General features: G+C 55.7%; 1 protein-coding gene across 1 annotated transcript in view; it reads right to left on the reverse strand.

The window, feature by feature from the left end:
- Nucleotides 1-442: 442 nt before the first annotated feature.
- The window catches only part of LOC137311243 (netrin-G1-like), a 61,225-nt gene continuing 39,890 nt past the window's right edge, over nucleotides 443-21,777 (reverse strand). The window contains exons 5-7 of the mRNA XM_067978561.1: nucleotides 4,702-4,869; nucleotides 2,227-2,361; nucleotides 443-863 (exon numbers count right to left, since the gene is read on the reverse strand). Of these exons, the coding sequence (XP_067834662.1) occupies nucleotides 634-863; nucleotides 2,227-2,361; nucleotides 4,702-4,869 (533 nt within the window). The 3' untranslated portion in view covers nucleotides 443-633. The remainder of the gene's footprint in view (nucleotides 864-2,226; nucleotides 2,362-4,701; nucleotides 4,870-21,777) is intronic.

Below are 21,777 nucleotides of genomic sequence, written 5' to 3' on the forward strand. Positions count from 1 at the left end.
AGTGACTGAGGGAGTGAATGAATGAAGTGAGGGAGGGAGGGAGTGTGGATTGAGTGAGTGGAGGGACAGTGAGTGTGAGGAGTGAATGAGGGTGTGAGGGAGAGTGAAGAAGGGAGGGAGAGGGAGTGAGTGAGTGAGGGGCGAGCGAGCGAGGGCTGCACCAGAGCGGGGAACGGCCTCCTCTGAGCTCCACAAATTTTCTGCCGTGTTTCCTACATTCCAACAGTGACGACACTTCAAAAGTACTTCATTGGCTGTAAAGCTCTTTGGGACGTCCTGAGGTGGTGAAAGGCGCTATATAAATGCAAGTCTTTCTTTCTTTCTTTCTTTCCCAAAGCTGGCCATCCGAGGCCAGGCTGGCGATTGGAGAATGAATATTAGCAGCTGCCTCCCTCCCTCCCTCCCTCCCTCCGGCGGGGGGTCTGAAAGTACAGTCCCCACTGACTGCCCATTCCTTCAGGGCTCGGAGATACAGTCGGGCTCGGTGGGTGGGTGGGTGGGCTCAGGCCTGGGTTACAGTTTGCCTTTCCCGGGCCGGAGGGCGGGGACCGTGTTTAACGGGGACGCAGTAAACGCTGGATTCTCCTCCGCTCTTTGCACCTTCCCGTGAGCGTCCGTGGCGCTGGAAGCGGGTCAGAGCGCCGGGCGTCCGTTAGCGGTGGTTAGCAGCGCAGTGAGTGACAGCAGCACCCGGTGTAAGGTGGGGTCCCGGGGGGATTGGGAGACACACCCTCCTGCTTCCTTCCCACACTGGCCTTTCTCACACAGGAGCCCGGTGTAGGGAGCGGGACAGCGACACCTCCCATTGTCCTCGCACACTCCTCCGTTCTGACACCGCGTCAGCAAGTTATCGCACACGCCGGCTGCAAGAGGTCAGAGAAAAGAAACGTCAGGTCACTGAAAATCTCCTGACCTCAGAGATTGTTTGAACTGTCGCCGCTCCCAGTGTTTCACTGTTACACCAACAACTACTTGCATTTATATAGCGCCTTTAACGTAGTAAAACGGCCCAAGGTGCTTCACAGGAGCGTAAATCAGACCAAAATTAACACTGAACCACATACGGAGACATTAGGATAGGAGACCAAAAGCTTGGTCAAAGAGGTAGATTTTAAGGAGCGTCTTAAAGGAGAGAGAAGGGGAGAGACGGAGAGGTTTGAGGGGAATTCCAGAGTTTAGGGTCCAGACAGCTGAAGGCACGGCCGCCAATGGTGGGGTGAAGGAAATGAGGGATGTGCAAGAGGCCAGAATTGGGGGAGCGCAGTGATCTCGGAGGGGTGTAGGGCTGAAGGAGGTTACAGAGATAGGGAGGGGCGAGGCAACGGAGGGATTTGAATGTGAGGATGTGAATCTTAAAATTGAGGTGTTGCTGGACCGGGAGCCAATGTAGGTCAGAGATCACAGGGGTGATGGGTGAATAGGACTAAATTGATGGTTAAATAATGAAGGAGAGACTGAGGGTTAAATTCTGTGTCCAATTATTGTGTCCAATTCTGGGCACCACACTTTAGGAAGGATGTCAAGGCCTTGGAGAGCGTGCAGAGGAGATTTACCAGAATGGTACCAGGGATGAGGGACTTCAGTTATGTGGAGAGATTGGAGAAGCTGGGATTGTTCTCCTCAGAGCAGAGAAGGTTAAGGGGAGATTTAATAGAAGTGTTCAAAATTATGAGGGGTTTTGATAGAGTAAATAAGATGAAATTGTTTCCAGTGGCAGGAGGGTCGGTAACCAGAGGACACAGATTTAAGGGAATTGGCAAAAGAACCAGAGGGGAGATGAGGAGAATTTTTTTACACAGTGAGTTGTTCTGATCTGGAATGCGCTGCCTGAAAGGGCGGGGGAAGCAGATTCAATAATAACTTTCAAAAGGGAACTGGATAAATACTTGAAAAGGAAAAATTTGCAGGGCTATGGGGAAAGAGCAGGGGAGTGAGACTAATTGGATCGCTCTTTCAAAGAGCCAGCACAGCCTCGATGGGCTGAATGGCCTCCTTGTGTGCTGTCTGATTCTATAAAATGCTCCTCACTGAACTCCAGTCCCTCCCTTTGCGAGGAGCTGTGCCACTAATTGTTTCTCAGGGTGATGGGGGAACCCAGGAGGGCTCCTTGTCTAAAAGCCTTTGTGTTCCCCCCCCTGGTATCTCTGCTATCGGATCCACTGCTGACCCTGACACACAGGAGCCAGGCGGAGTGAGGGAGGGTCTGGTGCTGGAACGGTTACTTACCTCGGCAGCCCCTGTGCCAGTAATATCCGGGCAGGCACTTGTCACACTTGGGCCCTGCTGTCCCCTCCTTACAGTCACAATATCCCGTCTCATTACAGCGATCATGGAGTGAGCCATAGGGGTGACACTGACAGTCTGCAGAAACAAGACAACACACACACTGCACATGGCTGTTCCCAATAAAACCCATCGACACAACCTCAGGGACACAAATGACTCGGGCCCAGGACAGGGGACGAGCCGACTCTGGGGGGAAACAAGTCTCCAACAGTTTACAAACAGCGTCAATCGTCCACACACTGATTGGACACGGCCCGTGTTCCACTCCTTGGGGCGACTGCAAAGGATTAATGCAGGTTAACAAGACCATAAAAAGCAAACCAAGCTCCGGGGTTCATTATTAGAGGGAGAGAATTCACAATCAGAGAGGTTATGTTAAACTTGTACAGAACCTTGGTTAGACCACACTTGGAGAACTGTGCACAGTTCTGGTCTCCATATTATAAAAAGGATAGAGAGACACTGGAGAGGGTGCAAAAATTCATCAGGGTGATACCAGAACTGAGAGGTTATAAATATCAGGAAAGATGGAACAGGCTGCGGCTCTTTTCTCAAGAAAAGAGAAGACTGAGGGGTGACCTGATAGAGGTCTTCAAAATTATGACAGGGTTTGATAAGATAGACGGAGAGAAGATGTTTCCACTTGTGGGGGAGACCAAAACTAGGGGCTGTAAATATAAGACTGTCATTAATAATCCAATAGGGAATTCAGGAGAAACTTCTTGACCCAGAGAGTGGTGAGAATGTGGAACTCGCTCCCACAAGGAGTAGTTGAGGCAAATAGCATCAAGGGGAAGCTGGATAAACACATGAGGGAGAAAGGAATAGAAGGATATGCTGATAGGGTGAGATGAAGTAAGGAGGGAGGAGGCTCGTGTGGAGCATAAACACCAGCAGAGACCAGTTGGGCCGAATGGCCTGTTTCTGTGCTGTACATTCTCTGTAATTCTATGTGTGGAGTATGGGAAGGAGATGAGGAAATGGAGAGAGAACATTGATGTTAGACAATGGGGGGAGGGTAACATTGAGCAGAGGCGAGTGATGCTGCTACAATGAAGGATGTTCGTTTGCCGAGAGTACAAACAACATACAAATTCCAGAAAAACAATGGAGACAGGGAAGCAATGATTATATCGTCACAACACAGGGCTTTCAATTTACCTCAGGGCCAGGCCTCATCGCTAGGGAAAGGTCGGACCGGGTCTGATCTCTGGGGAAAGGTCGGACCGGGTCTGATCTCCGGGGAAAGGTCGGACCGGGTCTGATCCCCGGGGAAAGGTCGGACCGGGTCTGATCTCCGGGGAAAGGTCGGACCGGGTCTGATCCCCGGGGAAAGGTCGGACCGGGTCTGATCTCTGGGGAAAGGTCGGACCGGGTCTGATCTCTGGGGAAAGGTCGGACCGGGTCTGATCTCTGGGGAAAGGTCGGACCGGGTCTGATCTCCGGGGAAAGGTTGGACCGGGTCTGATCTCTGGGGAAAGGTCGGACCGGGTCTGATCTCTGGGGAAAGGTCGGACCGGGTCTGATCTCCGGGGAAAGGTCGGACCGGGTCTGATCTCCGGGGAAAGGTCGGACCGGGTCTGATCCCCGGGGAAAGGTCGGACCGGGTCTGATCTCCGGGGAAAGGTCGGACCGGGTCTGATCTCCGGGGAAAGGTCGGACCGGGTCTGATCTCCGGGGAAAGGTCGGACCGGGTCTGATCTCTGGGGAAAGGTCGGACCGGGTCTGATCTCTGGGGAAAGGTCGGACCGGGTCTGATCTCCGGGGAAAGGTCGGACCGGGTCTGATCTCCGGGGAAAGGTCGGACCGGGTCTGATCTCTGGGGAAAGGTCGGACCGGGTCTGATCTCCGGGGAAAGGTCGGACCGGGTCTGATCTCCGGGGAAAGGTCGGACCGGGTCTGATCTCTGGGGAAAGTTCGGACCGGGTCTGATCCCCGGGGAAAGGTCGGACCGGGTCTGATCTCCGGGGAAAGGTCGGACCGGGTCTGATCCCCGGGGAAAGGTCGGACCGGGTCTGATCTCCGGGGAAAGGTCGGACCGGGTCTGATCTCCGGGGAAAGGTCGGACCGGGTCTGATCTCCGGGGAAAGGTCGGACCGGGTCTGATCCCTGGGGAAAGGTCGGACCGGGTCTGATCCCCGGGGAAAGGTCGGACCGGGTCTGATCTCCGGGGAAAGGTCGGACCGGGTCTGATCTCCGGGGAAAGGTCGGACCGGGTCTGATCTCTGGGGAAAGGTCGGACCGGGTCTGATCTCCGGGGAAAGGTCGGACCGGGTCTGATCTCTGGGGAAAGGGGAGCTGATTCCTTTTGCTCAGCCCTATCGCAGGTTCCTTTTTGTTTCTTTATCTTGTTTTGGGCTGAAATCTGAAGGGTGAGGGAAGGAGGCGAGAGTGGAGATTGTAACAGGAACTGACCTAGGCAAACGTTGTGATGGTCCAGCTCTGCTGACGGGTTTCGGTGATAGCCCAGTCGGCACAACTGGCAGTGTCGGCCTCTCGTGTTGTGCTTACAGCTCACGCAAATGGTGGTGGTGAGCAGCTCGATGTAACTGCACCGGTTCGAGTGGCCGAAACATTCACAGTCTTGCAAGGAGAAGACAGAAAGTGTAGACGGGACGTAGACAGGACGTAGACGGGTCGCAAACTGCGAGCGGGTCACATGCTGCAGGAATGAGAGGTGGAGAGGAAATGTCTGGAATGGGAGGGAGGGGAGACACTGAGACTTTTAGCAGTGAGGGGAGAACATCAGACTCCTGGCTCGATACGGTCACATTGAATCAGGCAGATGGCGATGGATGGGAACGTTCCAGGGTTTATAGAGTCCGGTGGTGGGTTTTATACAGGGCTTCCAAGGTCGGGGCCTATCAACTGTGGCTCAGAGGGTAACACTCTCACCTCTGAGTTATGATGTGGAGATGCAGGTGATGGACTGGGGTTGACAATTGTAAACAATTTTACAACACCAAGTTATAGTCCAACAATTTTATTTTTAATCCCACAAGCTTTCGGAGGCTTCCTCCTTCCTCAGGTGGTGTGGAAATGAAACACCACCTGAGGAAGGAGGAAGCCTCCGAAAGCTTGTGGGATTAAAAATAAAATTGTTGGACTATAACTTGGTGTTGTAAAATTGTTTACCTCTGAGTTAGGAGGACGTGGGTTCAAGTCCCACTCCAGAGACTTGAGCAGAAAATCCAGGCTGACACTCCAGAGCAGTACTGAGGGAGTGCGGCACTGTCGGAGGGTCAGTACTGAGGGAGTGCTGCACTGTCGGAGGGTCAGTACTGAGGGAGTGCTGCACCGTCGGAGGGTCAGTACTGAGGGAGTGCTGCACTGTCGGAGGGTCAGTACTGAGGGAGTGCTGCACTGTCGGAGGGTCAGTACTGAGGGAGTGCTGCACTGTCGGAGGGTCAGTACTGAGGGAGTGCTGCACTGTCAGAGGGTAAGTACTGAGGGAGTGCTGCACTGTCGGAGGGTCAGTACTGAGGGAGTGCTGCACTGTCGGAGGGTCAGTACTGAGGGAGTGCTGCACTGTCAGAGGGTAAGTACTGAGGGAGTGCGGCACTGTCGGAGGGTCAGTACTGAGGGAGTGCGGCACTGTCGGAGGGTCAGTACTGAGGGAGTGCTGCACTGTCGGAGGGTCAGTACTGAGGGAGTGCTGCACTGTCGGAGGGTCAGTACTGAGGGAGTGCTGCACTGTCGGAGGGTCAGTGCTGAGGGAGTGCCGTAGTGTCGGAGGGTCAGTACTGAGGGAGTGCTGCACTGTCGGAGGGTCAGTACTGAGGGAGTGCTGCACTGTCGGAGGGTCAGTACTGAGGGAGTGCGGCACTGTCGGAGGGTCAGTACTGAGGGAGTGCTGCACTGTCGGAGGGTCAGTACTGAGGGAGTGCGGCACTGTCGAAGGGTCAGTCCTGAGGGAGTGCTGCACTGTCGGAGGGTCAGTACTGAGGGAGTGCTGCACTGTCGAAGGGTCAGTCCTGAGGGAGTGCTACACTGTCGGAGGGTCAGTACTGAGGGAGTGCTACACTGTCGGAGGTGCCGTCTTTCTGATGAGACGTTAAACCGAGGCCCCGTCTGCCCTCTCAGGCAGATGGAAAAGATCCCATGGCACTATTTTGAAGAGAAGGGAATTCTCCCCGGTGTCCTTGGCCAAAATTTATCCCTAAACCAACCTCAAAAAACAGATTATCTTGTCATTTATTTCATTGCTGTTTGTGGGATCTTGCTGTACGTAAATTGGCTGCCACTTTTCCTACATTACAACACTGACTATCACCCCCAGTGATGAGATACTTGGCCGTGTCTGACCTTGCTTTGTGTTAGTGACCTCTAGTGATGAGATACTTGGCCATGTCTGACCTTGCTTTGTGTTAGTGACCTCTAGTGATGAGATACTTGGCCGTGTCTGACCTTGCTTTGTGTTAGTGACCCCGAGTGATGAGATACTTGGCCGTGTCTGACCTTGCTTTGGATGAGCTGCGTCAGGAGAAATCAGCAACAATTAATCCCAGATGGAGAACAACGCGCGGTCTGAACAGAACATCTGTACTGTGCGCACAAACACATCGACTCGAGACTGCACGGGGCAGTGAGTGGGTCCGAGAGACAAGCAACCAGACACTTCCATCAAAACCCAACAAATATTTCTGAAAATTGTCACAGATTTCAATCTGCTGGGGTCAGACAGATGTTGTAATGATTTCAATCTGCTGTGTTCAACAGATGTTTGTAATGATTTCAATCTGCTGGGGTCAGACAGATGTTAGTAATGATTTCAATCTGCTGTGTTCAACAGATGTTTGCAATGATTTCAATCTGCTGGATTCAGCAGATGTTTGGAATGATTTCAATCTGCTGGGGTCAGACAGATGTTTGTAATGATTTCAATCTGCTGTGTTCAACAGATGTTTGCAATGATTTCAATCTGCTGGATTCAGCAGATGTTTGGAATGATTTCAATCTGCTGGGGTCAGACAGATGTTTGCAATGATTTCAATCTGCTGGGGTCAGATGTTTGTAATGATTTCAATCTGCTTGGGTCAGACAGATGTTTGTAATGATTTCCTGCCAGAAGTAACTTTTCAGCTGATAGATTTTTTTAAAGATGATGTCAGCAGTGAAACCTCACTGTCCACAGGATATTGGAACAGGAGGAGGCCATTCAGCCCCTCGAGCCTGTTACACAGGAACAGGAGGAGGCCATTCAGCCCCTCGAGCCTGTTACACAGGAACAGGAGGAGGCCATTCAGCCCCTCGAGCCTGTTACACAGGAACAGGAGGAGGCCATTCAGCCCCTCGAGCCTGTTACACAGGAACAGGAGGAGGCCATTCAGCCCCTCGAGCCTGTTACACAGGAACAGGAGGAGGCCATTCAGCCCCTCGAGCCTGTTCTGCTGTTCATATAAGATCACGTCTGATCTGTACCTCAACCCCATTTACCCGCCTTTGCTCCGTATCCCTCAATACCCTCACCCAACAAAAATCTATCGATCTCAGTCTTGAAAGCTCCAATTGACCCCCAGCATCCACAGCCTTTTGGGGGAGAGAGTTCCAGATTTCCACTCCCCTTTGTGTGAAGAAATGCTTCCTGACATCACCCCTGAACGGCCGAGCTCGAATTTTAAGATTATTCCCCCTTGTTCTGGACTCTCCCACCAGAGGAATTAGTTTCTCTCGATCTACCCTGTCAAATCGTTCAATCATTTTAAACACCTTGATCTGATCACTCCTCAATCTTCTAAACTCGAGGGAATCACAAGCCTGGTTTATGTAACCTGTCCTCTTAATTTAACCCTTTTAGCCCTGGTATCATTCTGGTGAATCTGCGCTGAACCCCCTCCAGGGCCAATATATCTTGTCCACGTTGAACTCCATCTGCCTCAGTTTTGCCCACTCACTCAGTCTGTCCATGTCCCTTTGTAACTTCCTGCTCCCATCCCCACGACTGACTGTGTCTCCGAACTGAGTCTCACAAACTTCAATAAAAACAAACTCCTTCTTGCAGGGGTCAAGTTGCTCAGTTGAAAATATATTTTTTGCTGATGATTTTATTCAATCTGAACAAACGGTCACAGTTTCTGACCCTCGCCCACAGATAATAACAACAACCTGCATTTATATAGCGCCTTTAACGTAGTAAAACGTCCCCAGGCCCTTCACAGGAGCGATTATCAAACAGAATTTAACACCGAGCCACATAACGAGATATTCGGACAGGTGACCAAAAGTTTCATCAAAGAGGTGGGTTTTAAGGGACATTTTAAAGGAGGAAAGAGAGGTGGAGAGGCGGAGAGATTTAGGGAGGGAATTCCAGAGCTTAGGGCCCAGGGAGCTGAAGGCACGGCCGCCAATGGTGGAGCGAAGGAAATCGGGGATGGACAAGAAGCCAGAATTGGAGGAGCGCAGAGATCTCGGAGGGTTGTAGAGCTGGAGGAGGTTACAGAGATAGGGAGGGGTGTAGGGCTGGAGGGGGTTACAGAGATAGGGAGGGGCGAGGGGCTGGAGGGGGTTACAGAGATAGGGAGGGGTGTAGGGCTGGAGGGGGTTACAGAGATAGGGAGGGGCGAGGGGCTGGAGGAGGTTACAGAGATAGGGAGGGGCGAGGGGCTGGAGGGGGTTACAGAGATAGGGAGGGGTGTAGGGCTGGAGGAGGTTACAGAGTTAGGGAGGGGTGAGGGGCTGGAGGGGGTTACAGAGATAGGGAGGGGTGTCGGGCTGGAGGAGGTTACAGAGATAGGGAGGGGCGAGGGGCTGGAGGAGGTTAAGGAGATTGGGAGGGGTGTAGGGCTGGAGGAGGTTACAGAGATAGGGAGGGGCGAGGGGCTGGAGGAGGTTACAGAGAGAGGGAGGGGTGTAGGGCTGGAGGGGGTTACAGAGATAGGGAGGGGTGTCGGGCTGGAGGAGGTTACAGAGATAGGGAGGGGTGAGGGGCTGGAGGAGGTTACAGAGATAGGGAGAGGTGTAGGGCTGGAGGAAGTTACAGAGATAGGGAGGGGCGAGGGGCTGGAGGGGGTTACAGATTAGGGAGGGTTGTAGGGCTGGAGGGGGTTACAGAGATAGGGAGGGGTGTAGGGCTGGAGGGGGTTACAGAGATAGGGAGGGGCGAGGGGCTGGAGGAGGTTACAGAGATAGGGAGGGGCGAGGGGCTGGAGGAGGTTACAGAGATAGGGAGTGGTGTAGGGCTGGAGGAGGTTACAGAGATAGGGAGGGGCGAGGGGCTGGAGGAGGTTAAGGAGATTGGGAGGAGTGTAGGGCTGGAGGAGGTTACAGAGATAGGGAGGGGCGAGGGGCTGGAGGAGGTTACAGAGATAGGGAGGGGTGTCGGGCTGGAGGGGGTTACAGAGATAGGGAGAGGAGTAGGACTGGAGGGGGTGACAGAGATAGGGAGGGGCGAGGGGCTGGAGGAGGTTACAGAGATAGGGAGGGGTGTCGGGCTGGAGGAGGTTACAGAGATAGGGAGGGGTGTTGGGCTGGAGGGGGTGACAGAGATAGGGAGGGGTGTAGGGCTGGAGGGGGTTATAGAGATAGGGAGGGGTGTAGGGCTGGAGGGGGTGACAGAGATAGGGAGGGGTGTAGGACTGGAGGAAGTTACAGAGATAGGGAGGGGTGAGGGGCTGGAGGAAGTTACAGAGATAGGGAGGGGTGTAGGGCTGGAGGGGGTTACAGAGATAGGGAGGGGTGTAGGGCTGGAGGAGGTTACAGAGATAGGGAGGGGTGTAGGGCTGGAGGGGGTTACAGAGATAGGGAGGGGCGAGGGGCTGGAGGAGGTTACAGAGATAGGGAGGGGCGAGGGGCTGGAGGAGGTTACAGAGATAGGGAGGGGTGTAGGGCTGGAGGAGGTTACAGAGATAGGGAGGGGCTGGAGGAGGTTAAGGAGATTGGGAGGGGTGTAGGGCTGGAGGAGGTTACAGAGATAGGGAGGGGCGAGGGGCTGGAGGAGGTTACAGAGATAGGGAGGGGTGTAGGACTGGAGGGGGTTACAGAGATAGGGAGGGGTGTAGGGCTGGAGGAGGTTACAGAGATAGGGAGGGGTGTAGGACTGGAGGAAGTTACAGAGATAGGGAGGGGTGAGGGGCTGGAGGAAGTTACAGAGATAGGGAGGGGTGTAGGGCTGGAGGAAGTTACAGAGATAGGGAGGGGCTGGAGGGGGTTACAGAGATAGGGAGGGTTGTAGGGCTGGAGGGGGTTACAGAGATCGGGAGGGGTGTAGGGCTGGAGGAGGTGACAGAGATAGGGAGGGGTGTGGGGCTGGAGGGGGTTACAGAGATAGGGAGGGGTGAGGGGCTGGAGGAGGTTACAGAGATAGGGAGGGGTGTAGTGGTTGGAGCTCGAAGCCGAGCGAACGCTAATTAGCTGGAATCTGGTCTGTGGAGCCGATGATTTAATGGGGGGAGGCTGGTGACAGGCTGTTATTATGGGATTTCAGTAATTCGAGTAGGTTGAGTGTTTGAAAGACAAACTGTGTAATCCAGTATCTGACTGATTCTCCCTGTTATTATTCAGCGAGACTGAATCCAGTAACAATCACGGTCAGTCATTAAGGACAAAATAGATAATCATTGAAGACATTAGAACGAGTTTATCTTTTGTTAAGTTTGTGCCAGTGATGAAGGTTTTGATGGTCTGTTTTTTCATGTCGGTTCTGGCTGTACCTGGGCAGGAAAGGGGCAGGTTTGGGTCCAAAGTGTAACGTTTCATAGAACTCCAGGGTGTCCCAGTCCCAGTCCCAGTCCCAGCATCGCACATGTTCCTGTCCAGTATCGGACTGTGATACGGACACTCTGTCCCGGTCAGTACGGGGAGTTATGGACACTCTGCTCCCGGTCAGTACGGGGAGTTATGGACACTCTGTCCCGGTCAGTACGGGGAGTTATGGACACTCTGCTCCCGGTCAGTATGGGGAGTTATGGACACTCTGTCCCGGTCAGTACGGGGAGTTATGGACACTCTGTCCCGGTCAGTACGGGGAGTTATGGACACTCTGCTCCCGGTCAGTACGGGGAGTTATGGACACTCTCTCCCAGTCAGTACGGGGAGTTATGGACACTCTCTCCCGGTCAGTACGGGGAGTTATGGACACTCTGCTCCCGGTCAGTACGGGGAGTTATGGACACTCTGCTCCCGGTCAGTACGGGGAGTTATGGACACTCTGTCCCGGTCAGTACGGGGAGTTATGGACACTCTGCTCCCGGTCAGTACGGGGAGTTATGGACACTCTGCTCCCGGTCAGTACGGGGAGTTATGGACACTCTGCTCCCGGTCAGTACGGGGAGTTATGGACACTCTGCTCCCGGTCAGTACGGGGAGTTATGGACACTCTGTCCCGGTCAGTACGGGGAGTTATGGACACTCTGCTCCCGGTCAGTACGGGGAGTTATGGACACTCTGTCCCGGTCAGTACGGGGAGTTATGGCCACTCTGCTCCCGGTCAGTACGGGGAGTTATGGACACTCTGCTCCCGGTCAGTATGGGGAGTTATGGACACTCTGCTCCCGGTCAGTACGGGGAGTTATGGACACTCTGTCCCAGTCAGTACGGGGAGTTATGGACACTCTGCTCCCGGTCAGTACGGGGAGTTATGGACACTCTGCTCCCGGTCAGTACGGGGAGTTATGGACACTCTGTCCCGGGGTCAGTATGTGGAGTTATGGACACTCTGCTCCCGGTCAGTACGGGGAGTTATGGACACTCTGCTCCCGGTCAGTACGGGGAGGTATGGACACTCTGCTCCCGGTCAGTACGGGGAGTTATGGACACTCTGCTCCCGGTCAGTACGGGGAGTTATGGACACTCTGCTCCCGGTCAGTACGGGGAGTTATGGACACTCTGCTCCCGGTCAGTACGGGGAGTTATGGACACTCTGCTCCCGGTCAGTACGGGGAGTTATGGACACTCTGCTCCCGGTCAGTACGGGGAGTTATGGACACTCTGCTCCCGGTCAGTACGGGGAGTTATGGCCACTCTGCTCCCGTTCAGCACGGGGAGTTATGGACACTCTCTCCCGGTCAGTACGGGGAGTTATGGACACTCTGCTCCCGGTCAGTACGGGGAGTTATGGACACTCTGCTCCCGGTCAGTACGGGGAGTTATGGACACTCTGCTCCCGGTCAGTACGGGGAGTTATGGACACTCTGCTCCCGGTCAGTATGGGGAGTTATGGACACTCTGCTCCCGGTCAGTACGGGGTGTTATGGACACTCTGTCCCTGGTCAGTACGGGGAGTTATGGACACTCTGCTCCCAGTCAGTACGGGGAGTTATGGACACTCTGTCCCGGTCAGTACGGGGAGTTATGGACACTCTGCTCCCGGTCAGTACGCGGTGTTATGGACACTCTGCTGCCGGTCAGTACGGGGAGTTATGGACACTCTGTCCCGGTCAGTACGGGGAGTTATGGACACTCTGTCCCGGTCAGTACGGGGAGTTATGGACACTCTGCTCCCGGTCAGTACGGGGAGTTATGGACACTCTGCTCCCGGTCAGTACGGGGAGTTATGGACACTCTGCTCCCGGTCAGTACGGGGAGTTATGGAAACCAATCTCCCGGTCAGTATGGCGAGTTATGGACACTCTGCTCCCGGTCAGTACGGGGAGTTGTGGACACTCTGCTCCCGGTCAGTACGGGGAGTTGTGGACACTCTGTCCCGGTCAGTTGGGGGAGTTATGGACACTCTGCTCCCGGTCAGTTGGGGGAGTTATGGACACTCTGTCCCGGTCAGTTGGGGGAGTTATCGACACTCTGCTCCCGGTCAGTATGGGGAGTTATGGACACTCTGCTCCCGGTCAGTACGGGGAGTTATGGACACTCTGCTCCCGGTCAGTACGGGGAGTTATGGACACTCTGCTCCCGGTCAGTACGGGGAGTTATGGACACTCTGCTCCCGGTCAGTACGGGGAGTTATGGACACTCTGTCCCGGGGTCAGTACGTGGAGTTATGGACACTCTGCTCCCGGTCAGTACGGGGAGTTATGGACACTCTGCTCCCGGTCAGTACGGGGAGTTATGGACACTCTCTCCCGGTCAGTACGGGGAGTTATGGACACTCTGATCCCGGTCAGTACGGGGAGTTATGGACACTCTGCTCCCGGTCAGTACGGGGAGTTATGGACACTCTGCTCCCGGTCAGTACGGGGAGTTATGGACACTCTGCTCCCGGTCAGTACGGGGAGTTATGGACACTCTGCTCCCGGTCAGTACGGGGAGTTATGGACACTCTGCTCCCGGTCAGTACGGGGAGTTATGGACACTCTGCTCCCGGTCAGTACGGGGAGTTATGGACACTCTGCTCCCGGTCAGTACGGGGTGTTATGGACACTCTGCTGCCGGTCAGTACGGGGAGTTATGGACACTCTGTCCCGGTCAGTACGGGGAGTTATGGACACTCTGTCCCGGTCAGTACGGGGAGTTATGGACACTCTGCTCCCGGTCAGTACGGGGAGTTATGGACACTCTGCTCCCGGTCAGTACGGGGAGTTATGGAAACCAATCTCCCGGTCAGTATGGCGAGTTATGGACACTCTGCTCCCGGTCAGTACGGGGAGTTGTGGACACTCTGCTCCCGGTCAGTACGGGGAGTTGTGGACACTCTGTCCCGGTCAGTTGGGGGAGTTATGGACACTCTGCTCCCGGTCAGTTGGGGGAGTTATGGACACTCTGTCCCGGTCAGTTGGGGGAGTTATCGACACTCTGCTCCCGGTCAGTATGGGGAGTTATGGACACTCTGCTCCCGGTCAGTACGGGGAGTTATGGACACTCTGCTCCCGGTCAGTACGGGGAGTTATGGACACTCTGTCCCGGGGTCAGTACGTGGAGTTATGGACACTCTGCTCCCGGTCAGTACGGGGAGTTATGGACACTCTGCTCCCGGTCAGTACGGGGAGTTATGGACACTCTGATCCCGGTCAGTACGGGGAGTTATGGACACTCTGCTCCCGGTCAGTACGGGCAGTTATGGACACTCTGCTCCCGGTCAGTACGGGGAGTTATGGACACTCTGCTCCCGGTCAGTACGGGGAGTTATGGACACTCTGCTCCCGGTCAGTACGGGGAGTTATGGACACTCTGCTCCCGGTCAGTACGGGGAGTTATGGACACTCTGCTCCCGGTCAGTACGGGGAGTTATGGACACTCTGCTCCCGGTCAGTACGGGGTGTTATGGACACTCTGCTGCCGGTCAGTACGGGGAGTTATGGACACTCTGTCCCGGTCAGTACGGGGAGTTATGGACACTCTGTCCCGGTCAGTACGGGGAGTTATGGACACTCTGCTCCCGGTCAGTACGGGGAGTTATGGACACTCTGCTCCCGGTCAGTACGGGGAGTTATGGAAACCAATCTCCCGGTCAGTATGGCGAGTTATGGACACTCTGCTCCCGGTCAGTACGGGGAGTTGTGGACACTCTGCTCCCGGTCAGTACGGGGAGTTGTGGACACTCTGTCCCGGTCAGTTGGGGGAGTTATGGACACTCTGCTCCCGGTCAGTTGGGGGAGTTATGGACACTCTGTCCCGGTCAGTTGGGGGAGTTATCGACACTCTGCTCCCGGTCAGTATGGGGAGTTATGGACACTCTGCTCCCGGTCAGTACGGGGAGTTATGGACACTCTGCTCCCGGTCAGTACGGGGAGTTATGGACACTCTGCTCCCGGTCAGTACGGGGAGTTATGGACACTCTGCTCCCGGTCAGTACGGGGAGTTATGGACACTCTGCTCCCGGTCAGTACGGGGAGTTATGGACACTCTGCTCCCGGTCAGTACGGGGAGTTATGGACACTCTGTCCCGGTCAGTACGGGGAGTTATGGACACTCTGCTCCCGGTCAGTACGGGGAGTTATGGACACTCTGCTCCCGGTCAGTACGGGGAGTTATGGACACTCTGCTCCCGGTCAGTCCGGGGAGTTATGGACACTCTCTCCCGGTCAGTACGGGGAGTTATGGACACTCTGCTCCCGGTCAGTACGGGGAGTTATGGACACTCTCTCCCGGTCAGTACGGGGAGTTATGGACACTCTGTCCCGGTCAGTACAGGGAGTTATGGACACTCTGCTCCCGGTCAGTACGGGGAGTTATGGACACTCTGTCCCGGTCAGTACGGGGAGTTATGGACACTCTGCTCCCGGTCAGTACGGGGAGTTATGGACACTCTGCTCCCGGTCAGTACGGGGAGTTATGGACACTCTGTCCCGGTTATTTGGGGGAGTTATGGACACTCTGTCCCGGTCAGTACGGGGAGTTATGGACACTCTGCTCCCGGTCAGTACGGGGAGTTATGGACACTCTGTCCCGGTCAGTACGGGGAGTTATGGACACTCTGTCCCGGTCAGTACGGGGAGTTATGGACACTCTGCTCCCGGTCAGTACGGGGAGTTATGGACACTCTCTCCCGGTCAGTACGGGGAGTTATGGACACTCTGCTCCCGGTCAGTACGGGGAGTTATGGACACTCTGTCCCGGTCAGTACGGGGAGTTATGGACACTCTGCTCCCGGTCAGTACGGGGAGTTATGGACACTCTGCTCCCGGTCAGTACGGGGAGTTATGGACACTCTGCTCCCGGTCAGTACGGGGAGTTATGGACACTCTGCTCCCGGTCAGTATGGGGAGTTATGGACACTCTGCTCCCGGTCAGTACGGGGAGTTATGGACACTCTGCTCCCGGTCAGTACGGGGAGTTATGGACACTCTGCTCCCGGTCAGTACGGGGAGTTATGGACACTCTGTCCCGGTCAGTACGGGGAGTTATGGACACTCTGCTCCCGGTCAGTACGGGGAGTTATGGACACTCTGCTCCCGGTCAGTACGGGGAGTTATGGACACTCTGCTCCCGGTCAGTACGGGGAGTTATGGACACTCTGCTCCCGGTCAGTACGGGGAGTTATGGACACTCTGCTCCCGGTCAGTACGGGGAGTTATGGACACTCTCTCCCGGTCAGTATGGGGAGTTATGGACACTCTGCTCCCGGTCAGTACGGGGAGTTATGGACACTCTGTCCCGGTCAGTACGGGGAGTTATGGACACTCTGCTCCCGGTCAGTACGGGGAGTTATGGACACTCTGTCCCGGTCAGTACGGGGAGTTATGGCCACTCTGCTCCCGGTCAGTACGGGGAGTTATGGACACTCTGCTCCCGGTCAGTACGGGGAGTTATGGACACTCTGCTCCCGGTCAGTACGGGGAGTTATGGACACTCTGTCCCGGTCAGTACGGGGAGTTATGGACACTCTGCTCCCGGTCAGTCTGGGGAGTTATGGACACTCTGCTCCCGGTCAGTACGGGGAGTTATGGACACTCTGCTCCCGGTCAGTACGGGGAGTTATGGACACTCTGCTCCCGGTCAGTACGGGGAGTTATGGACACTCTGCTCCCGGTCAGTACGGGGAGTTATGGCCACTCTGCTCCCGGTCAGTACGGGGAGTTATGGACACTCTCTCCCGGTCAGTACGGGGAGTTATGGACACTCTGCTCCCGGTCAGTACGGGGTGTTATGGACACTCTGTCCCTGGTCAGTACGGGCAGTTATGGACACTCTGCTCCCGGTCAGTACGGGGAGTTATGGACACTCTGTCCCGGTCAGTACGGGGAGTTATGGACACTCTGCTCCCGGTCAGTACGGGGTGTTATGGACACTATGCTGCCGGTCAGTACGGGGAGTTATGGACACTCTGTCCCGGTCAGTACGGGGAGTTATGGACACTCTGTCCCGGTCAGTACGGGGAGTTATGGACACTCTGCTCCCGGTCAGTACGGGGAGTTATGGAGACTCTGTCCCGGTCAGAACGGGGAGTTATGGACACTCTGCTCCCGGTCAGTAGGGGGAGTTATGGACACTCTGCTTCCGGTCAGTACGGGGAGTTATGGACACTCTGTCCCGGTCAGTACGGGGAGTTGTGGACACTCTGCTCCCGGTCAGTTGGGGGAGTTATGGACACTCTGTCCCGGTCAGTTGGGGGAGTTATGGACACTCTGCTCCCGGTCAGTACGGGGAGTTATGGACACTCTCTCCCGGTCAATACGGGGAGTTGTGGACACTCTGCTCCCGGTCAGTACGGGGAGTTATGGACACTCTGCTCCCGGTCAGTACGGGGAGTTATGGACACTCTGCTCCCGGTCAGTACGGGGAGTTATGGACACTCTGTCCCGGTCAGTACGGGGAGTTATGGACACTCTGCTCCCGGTCAGTACGGGGAGTTATGGACACTCTGCTCCCGGTCAGTACGGGGAGTTATGGCCACTCTGCTCCCGGTCAGTACGGGGAGTTATGGACACTCTGTCCCGGTCAGCACGGGGAGTTATGGACACTCTGCTCCCGGTCAGTACGGGGAGTTATGGACACTCTGCTCCCGGTCAGTACGGGGAGTTATGGACACTCTGCTCCCGGTCAGTACGGGGAGTTATGGACACTCTGTCCCGGTCAGTACGGGGAGTTGTGGACACTCTGCTCCCGGTCAGTTGGGGGAGTTATGGACACTCTGTCCCGGTCAGTTGGGGGAGTTATGGACACTCTGCTCCCGGTCAGTACGGGGAGTTATGGACACTCTGTCCCGGTCAGTACGGGGAGTTATGGACACTCTCTCCCGGTCAGTACGGGGAGTTGTGGACACTCTGCTCCCGGTCAGTACGGGGAGTTATGGACACTCTGCTCCCGGTCAGTCCGGGGAGTTATGGACACTCTGCTCCCGGTCAGTACGGGGAGTTATGGACACTCTGCTCCCGGTCAGTACGGGGAGTTATGGACACTCTGCTCCCGGTCAGTACGGGGAGTTATGGACACTCTGCTCCCGGTCAGTACGGGGAGTTATGGACACTCTGTCCCGGTCAGTACGGGGAGTTATGGACACTCTGCTCCCGGTCAGTACGGGGTGTTATGGACATTCTGCTCCCTAGTCAGTACGGGGAGTTATGGACACTCTGCTCCCGGTCAGTACGGGGAGTTATGGACACTCTGTCCCGGTCAGTACGGGGAGTTATGGACACTCTGCTCCCGGTCAGTACGGGGAGTTATGGACACTCTGCTCCCGGTCAGTACGGGGAGTTATGGACACTCTGCTCCCGGTCAGTACGGGGAGTTATGGCCACTCTGCTCCCGGTCAGTACGGGGAGTTATGGACACTCTCTCCCGGTCAGTACGGGGAGTTATGGACACTCTGCTCCCGGTCAGTACGGGGTGTTATGGACACTCTGCTCCCGGTCAGTACGGGGTGTTATGGACACTCTGTCCCTGGTCAGTACGGGGAGTTATGGACACTCTGCTCCCGGTCAGTACGGGGAGTTATGGACACTCTGCTCCCGGTCAGTACGGGGAATTATGGACACTCTGCTCCCGGTCAGTACGGGGAGTTATGGACACTCTGCTCCCGGTCAGTACGGGGAGTTATGGACACTCTGCTCCCGGTCAGTACGGGGAGTTATGGACACTCTGTCCCGGTCAGTACGGGGAGTTGTGGACACTCTGCTCCCGGTCAGTTGGGGGAGTTATGGACACTCTGTCCCGGTCAGTTGGGGGAGTTATGGACACTCTGCTCCCGGTCAGTACGGGGAGTTATGGACACTCTGTCCCGGTCAGTACGGGGAGTTGTGGACACTCTGCTCCCGGTCAGTACGGGGAGTTATGGACACTCTGCTCCCGGTCAGTACGGGGAGTTATGGACACTCTGCTCCCGGTCAGTACGGGGAGTTATGGACACTCTGCTCCCGGTCAGTACGGGGAGTTATGGACACTCTGCTCCCGGTCAGTACGGGGAGTTATGGACACTCTGCTCCCGGTCAGTACGGGGAGTTATGGACACTCTGTCCCGGTCAGTACGGGGAGTTATGGACACTCTGCTCCCGGTCAGTACGGGGAGTTATGGACACTCTGCTCCCGGTCAGTACGGGGAGTTATGGACACTCTGCTCCCGGTCAGTACGGGGAGTTATGGACACTCTCTCCCGGTCAGTACGGGGAGTTATGGACACTCTGCTCCCGGTCAGTACGGGGAGTTATGGACACTCTCTCCCGGTCAGTACGGGGAGTTATGGACACTCTGTCCCGGTCAGTACGGGGAGTTATGGACACTCTGCTCCCGGTCAGTACGGGGAGTTATGGACACTCTGCTCCCGGTCAGTACGGGGAGTTATGGACACTCTGCTCCCGGTCAGTACGGGGAGTTATGGACACTCTGCTCCCGGTCAGTACGGGGAGTTATGGACACTCTGCTCCCGGTCAGTACGGGGAGTTATGGACACTCTGCTCCCGGTCAGTACGGGGAGTTATGGACACTCTGCTCCCGGTCAGTACGGGGAGTTATGGACACTCTGTCCCGGTCAGTACGGGGAGTTATGGACACTCTGCTCCCGGTTATTTGGGGGAGTTATGGACACTCTGTCCCGGTCAGTACGGGGAGTTATGGACACTCTGCTCCCGGTCAGTACGGGGAGTTATGGACACTCTCTCCCGGTCAGTACGGGGAGTTATGGACACTCTGCTCACGGTCAGTACGGGGAGTTATGGACACTCAGTCCCGGTCAGTACGGGGAGTTATGGACACTCTGCTCCCGGTCAGTCCGGGGAGTTGTGGACACTCTGCTCCCGGTCAGTACGGGGAGTTATGGACACTCTGCTCCCGGTCAGTACGGGGAGTTATGGACACTCTCTCCCGGTCAGTACGGGGAGTTATGGACACTCTGCTCCAGGTCAGTACGGGGAGTTATGGACACTCTGTCCCGGTCAGTACGGGGAGTTATGGACACTCTGCTCCCGGTCAGTACGGGGAGTTATGGACACTCTGCTCCCGGTCAGTACGGGGAGTTATGGACACTCTGCTCCCGGTCAGTACGGGGAGTTATGGACACTCTGCTCCCGGTCAGTATGGGGAGTTATGGACACTCTCTCCCGGTCAGTACGGGGAGTTATGGACACTCTGCTCCCGGTCAGTACGGGGAGTTATGGACACTCTCTCCCGGTCAGTACGGGGAGTTATGGACACTCTGTCCCGGTCAGTACGGGGAGTTATGGACACTCTGCTCCCGGTCAGTACGGGGAGTTATGGACACTCTGCTCCCGGTCAGTACGGGGAGTTATGGACACTCTGCTCCCGGTCAGTACGGGGAGTTATGGACACTCTGCTCCCGGTCAGTACGGGGAGTTATGGACACTCCATCCCGGTCAGTGCGGGGAGTTATGGACACTCTGCTCCCGGTCAGTACGGGGAGTTATGGACACTCTCTCCCGGTCAGAACGGGGAGTTATGGACACTCTCTCCCGGTCAGTACGGGGAGTTATGGACACTCTGCTCCCGGTCAGTACGGGGAGTTATGGACACTCTGCTCCCGGTCAGTACGGGGAGTTATGGACACTCTGCTTCCGGTCAGTACGGGGAGTTATGGACACTCTCTCCCGGTCAGTACGGGGAGTTATGGACACTCTGTCCCGGTTAGTACGGGGAGTTATGGACACTCTGTCCCGGTCAGTACGGGGAGTTATGGACACTCTGCTCCCGGTCAGTACGGGGAGTTATGGACACTCTGCTCCCGGTCAGTGCGGGGAGTTATGGACACTCTGTCCCGGTTATTTGGGGGAGTTATGGACACTCTGTCCCGGTCAGTACGGGGAGTTATGGACACTCTGCTCCCGGTCAGTACGGGGAGTTATGGACACTCTGCTCCCGGTCAGTACGGGGAGTTATGGACACTCTGTCCCGGTTATTTGGGGGAGTTATGGACACTCTGCTCCCGGTCAGTACGGGGAGTTATGGACACTCTGCTCCTGGTCAGTACGGGGAGTTATGGACACTCTGCTCCCGGTCAGTATGGGGAGTTATGGACACTCTCTCCCGGTCAGTTCGGGGAGTTATGGACACTCTGCTCCCGGTCAGTACGGGGAGTTATGGACACTCTGACCCGGTCAGTACGGGGAGTTATGGACACTCTGCTCCCGGTCAGTACGGGGAGTTATGGACACTCTGCTCCCGGTCAGTACGGGGAGTTATGGACACTCTGCTCCCGGTCAGTACGGGGAGTTATGGACACTCTGCTCCCGGTCAGTACGGGGAGTTATGGACACTCTGCTCCCGGTCAGTACGGGGAGTTATGGACACTCTCTCCCGGTCAGTATGGGGAGTTATGGACACTCTGCTCCCGGTCAGTACGGGGAGTTATGGACACTCTGTCCCGGTCAGTATGGCGAGTTATGGACACTCTGCTCCCGGTCAGTACGGGGAGTTATGGACACTCTGCTCCCGGTCAGTACGGGGAGTTATGGCCACTCTGCTCCCGGTCAGTACGGGGAGTTATGGACACTCTGCTCCCGGTCAGTACGGGGAGTTATGGACACTCTGCTCCCGGTCAGTACGGGGAGTTATGGACACTCTGCTCCCGGTCAGTACGGGGAGTTATGGACACTCTGTCCCGGTCAGTACGGGGAGTTATGGACACTCTGCTCCCGGTCAGTACGGGGAGTTATGGACACTCTTTCCCGGTCAGTACGGGGAGTTATGGACACTCTGCTCCCGGTCAGTACGGGG

Source organism: Heptranchias perlo, unplaced genomic scaffold (genome assembly GCF_035084215.1).
Source record: "Heptranchias perlo isolate sHepPer1 unplaced genomic scaffold, sHepPer1.hap1 HAP1_SCAFFOLD_317, whole genome shotgun sequence".
NCBI lineage: Eukaryota > Metazoa > Chordata > Chondrichthyes > Hexanchiformes > Hexanchidae > Heptranchias > Heptranchias perlo.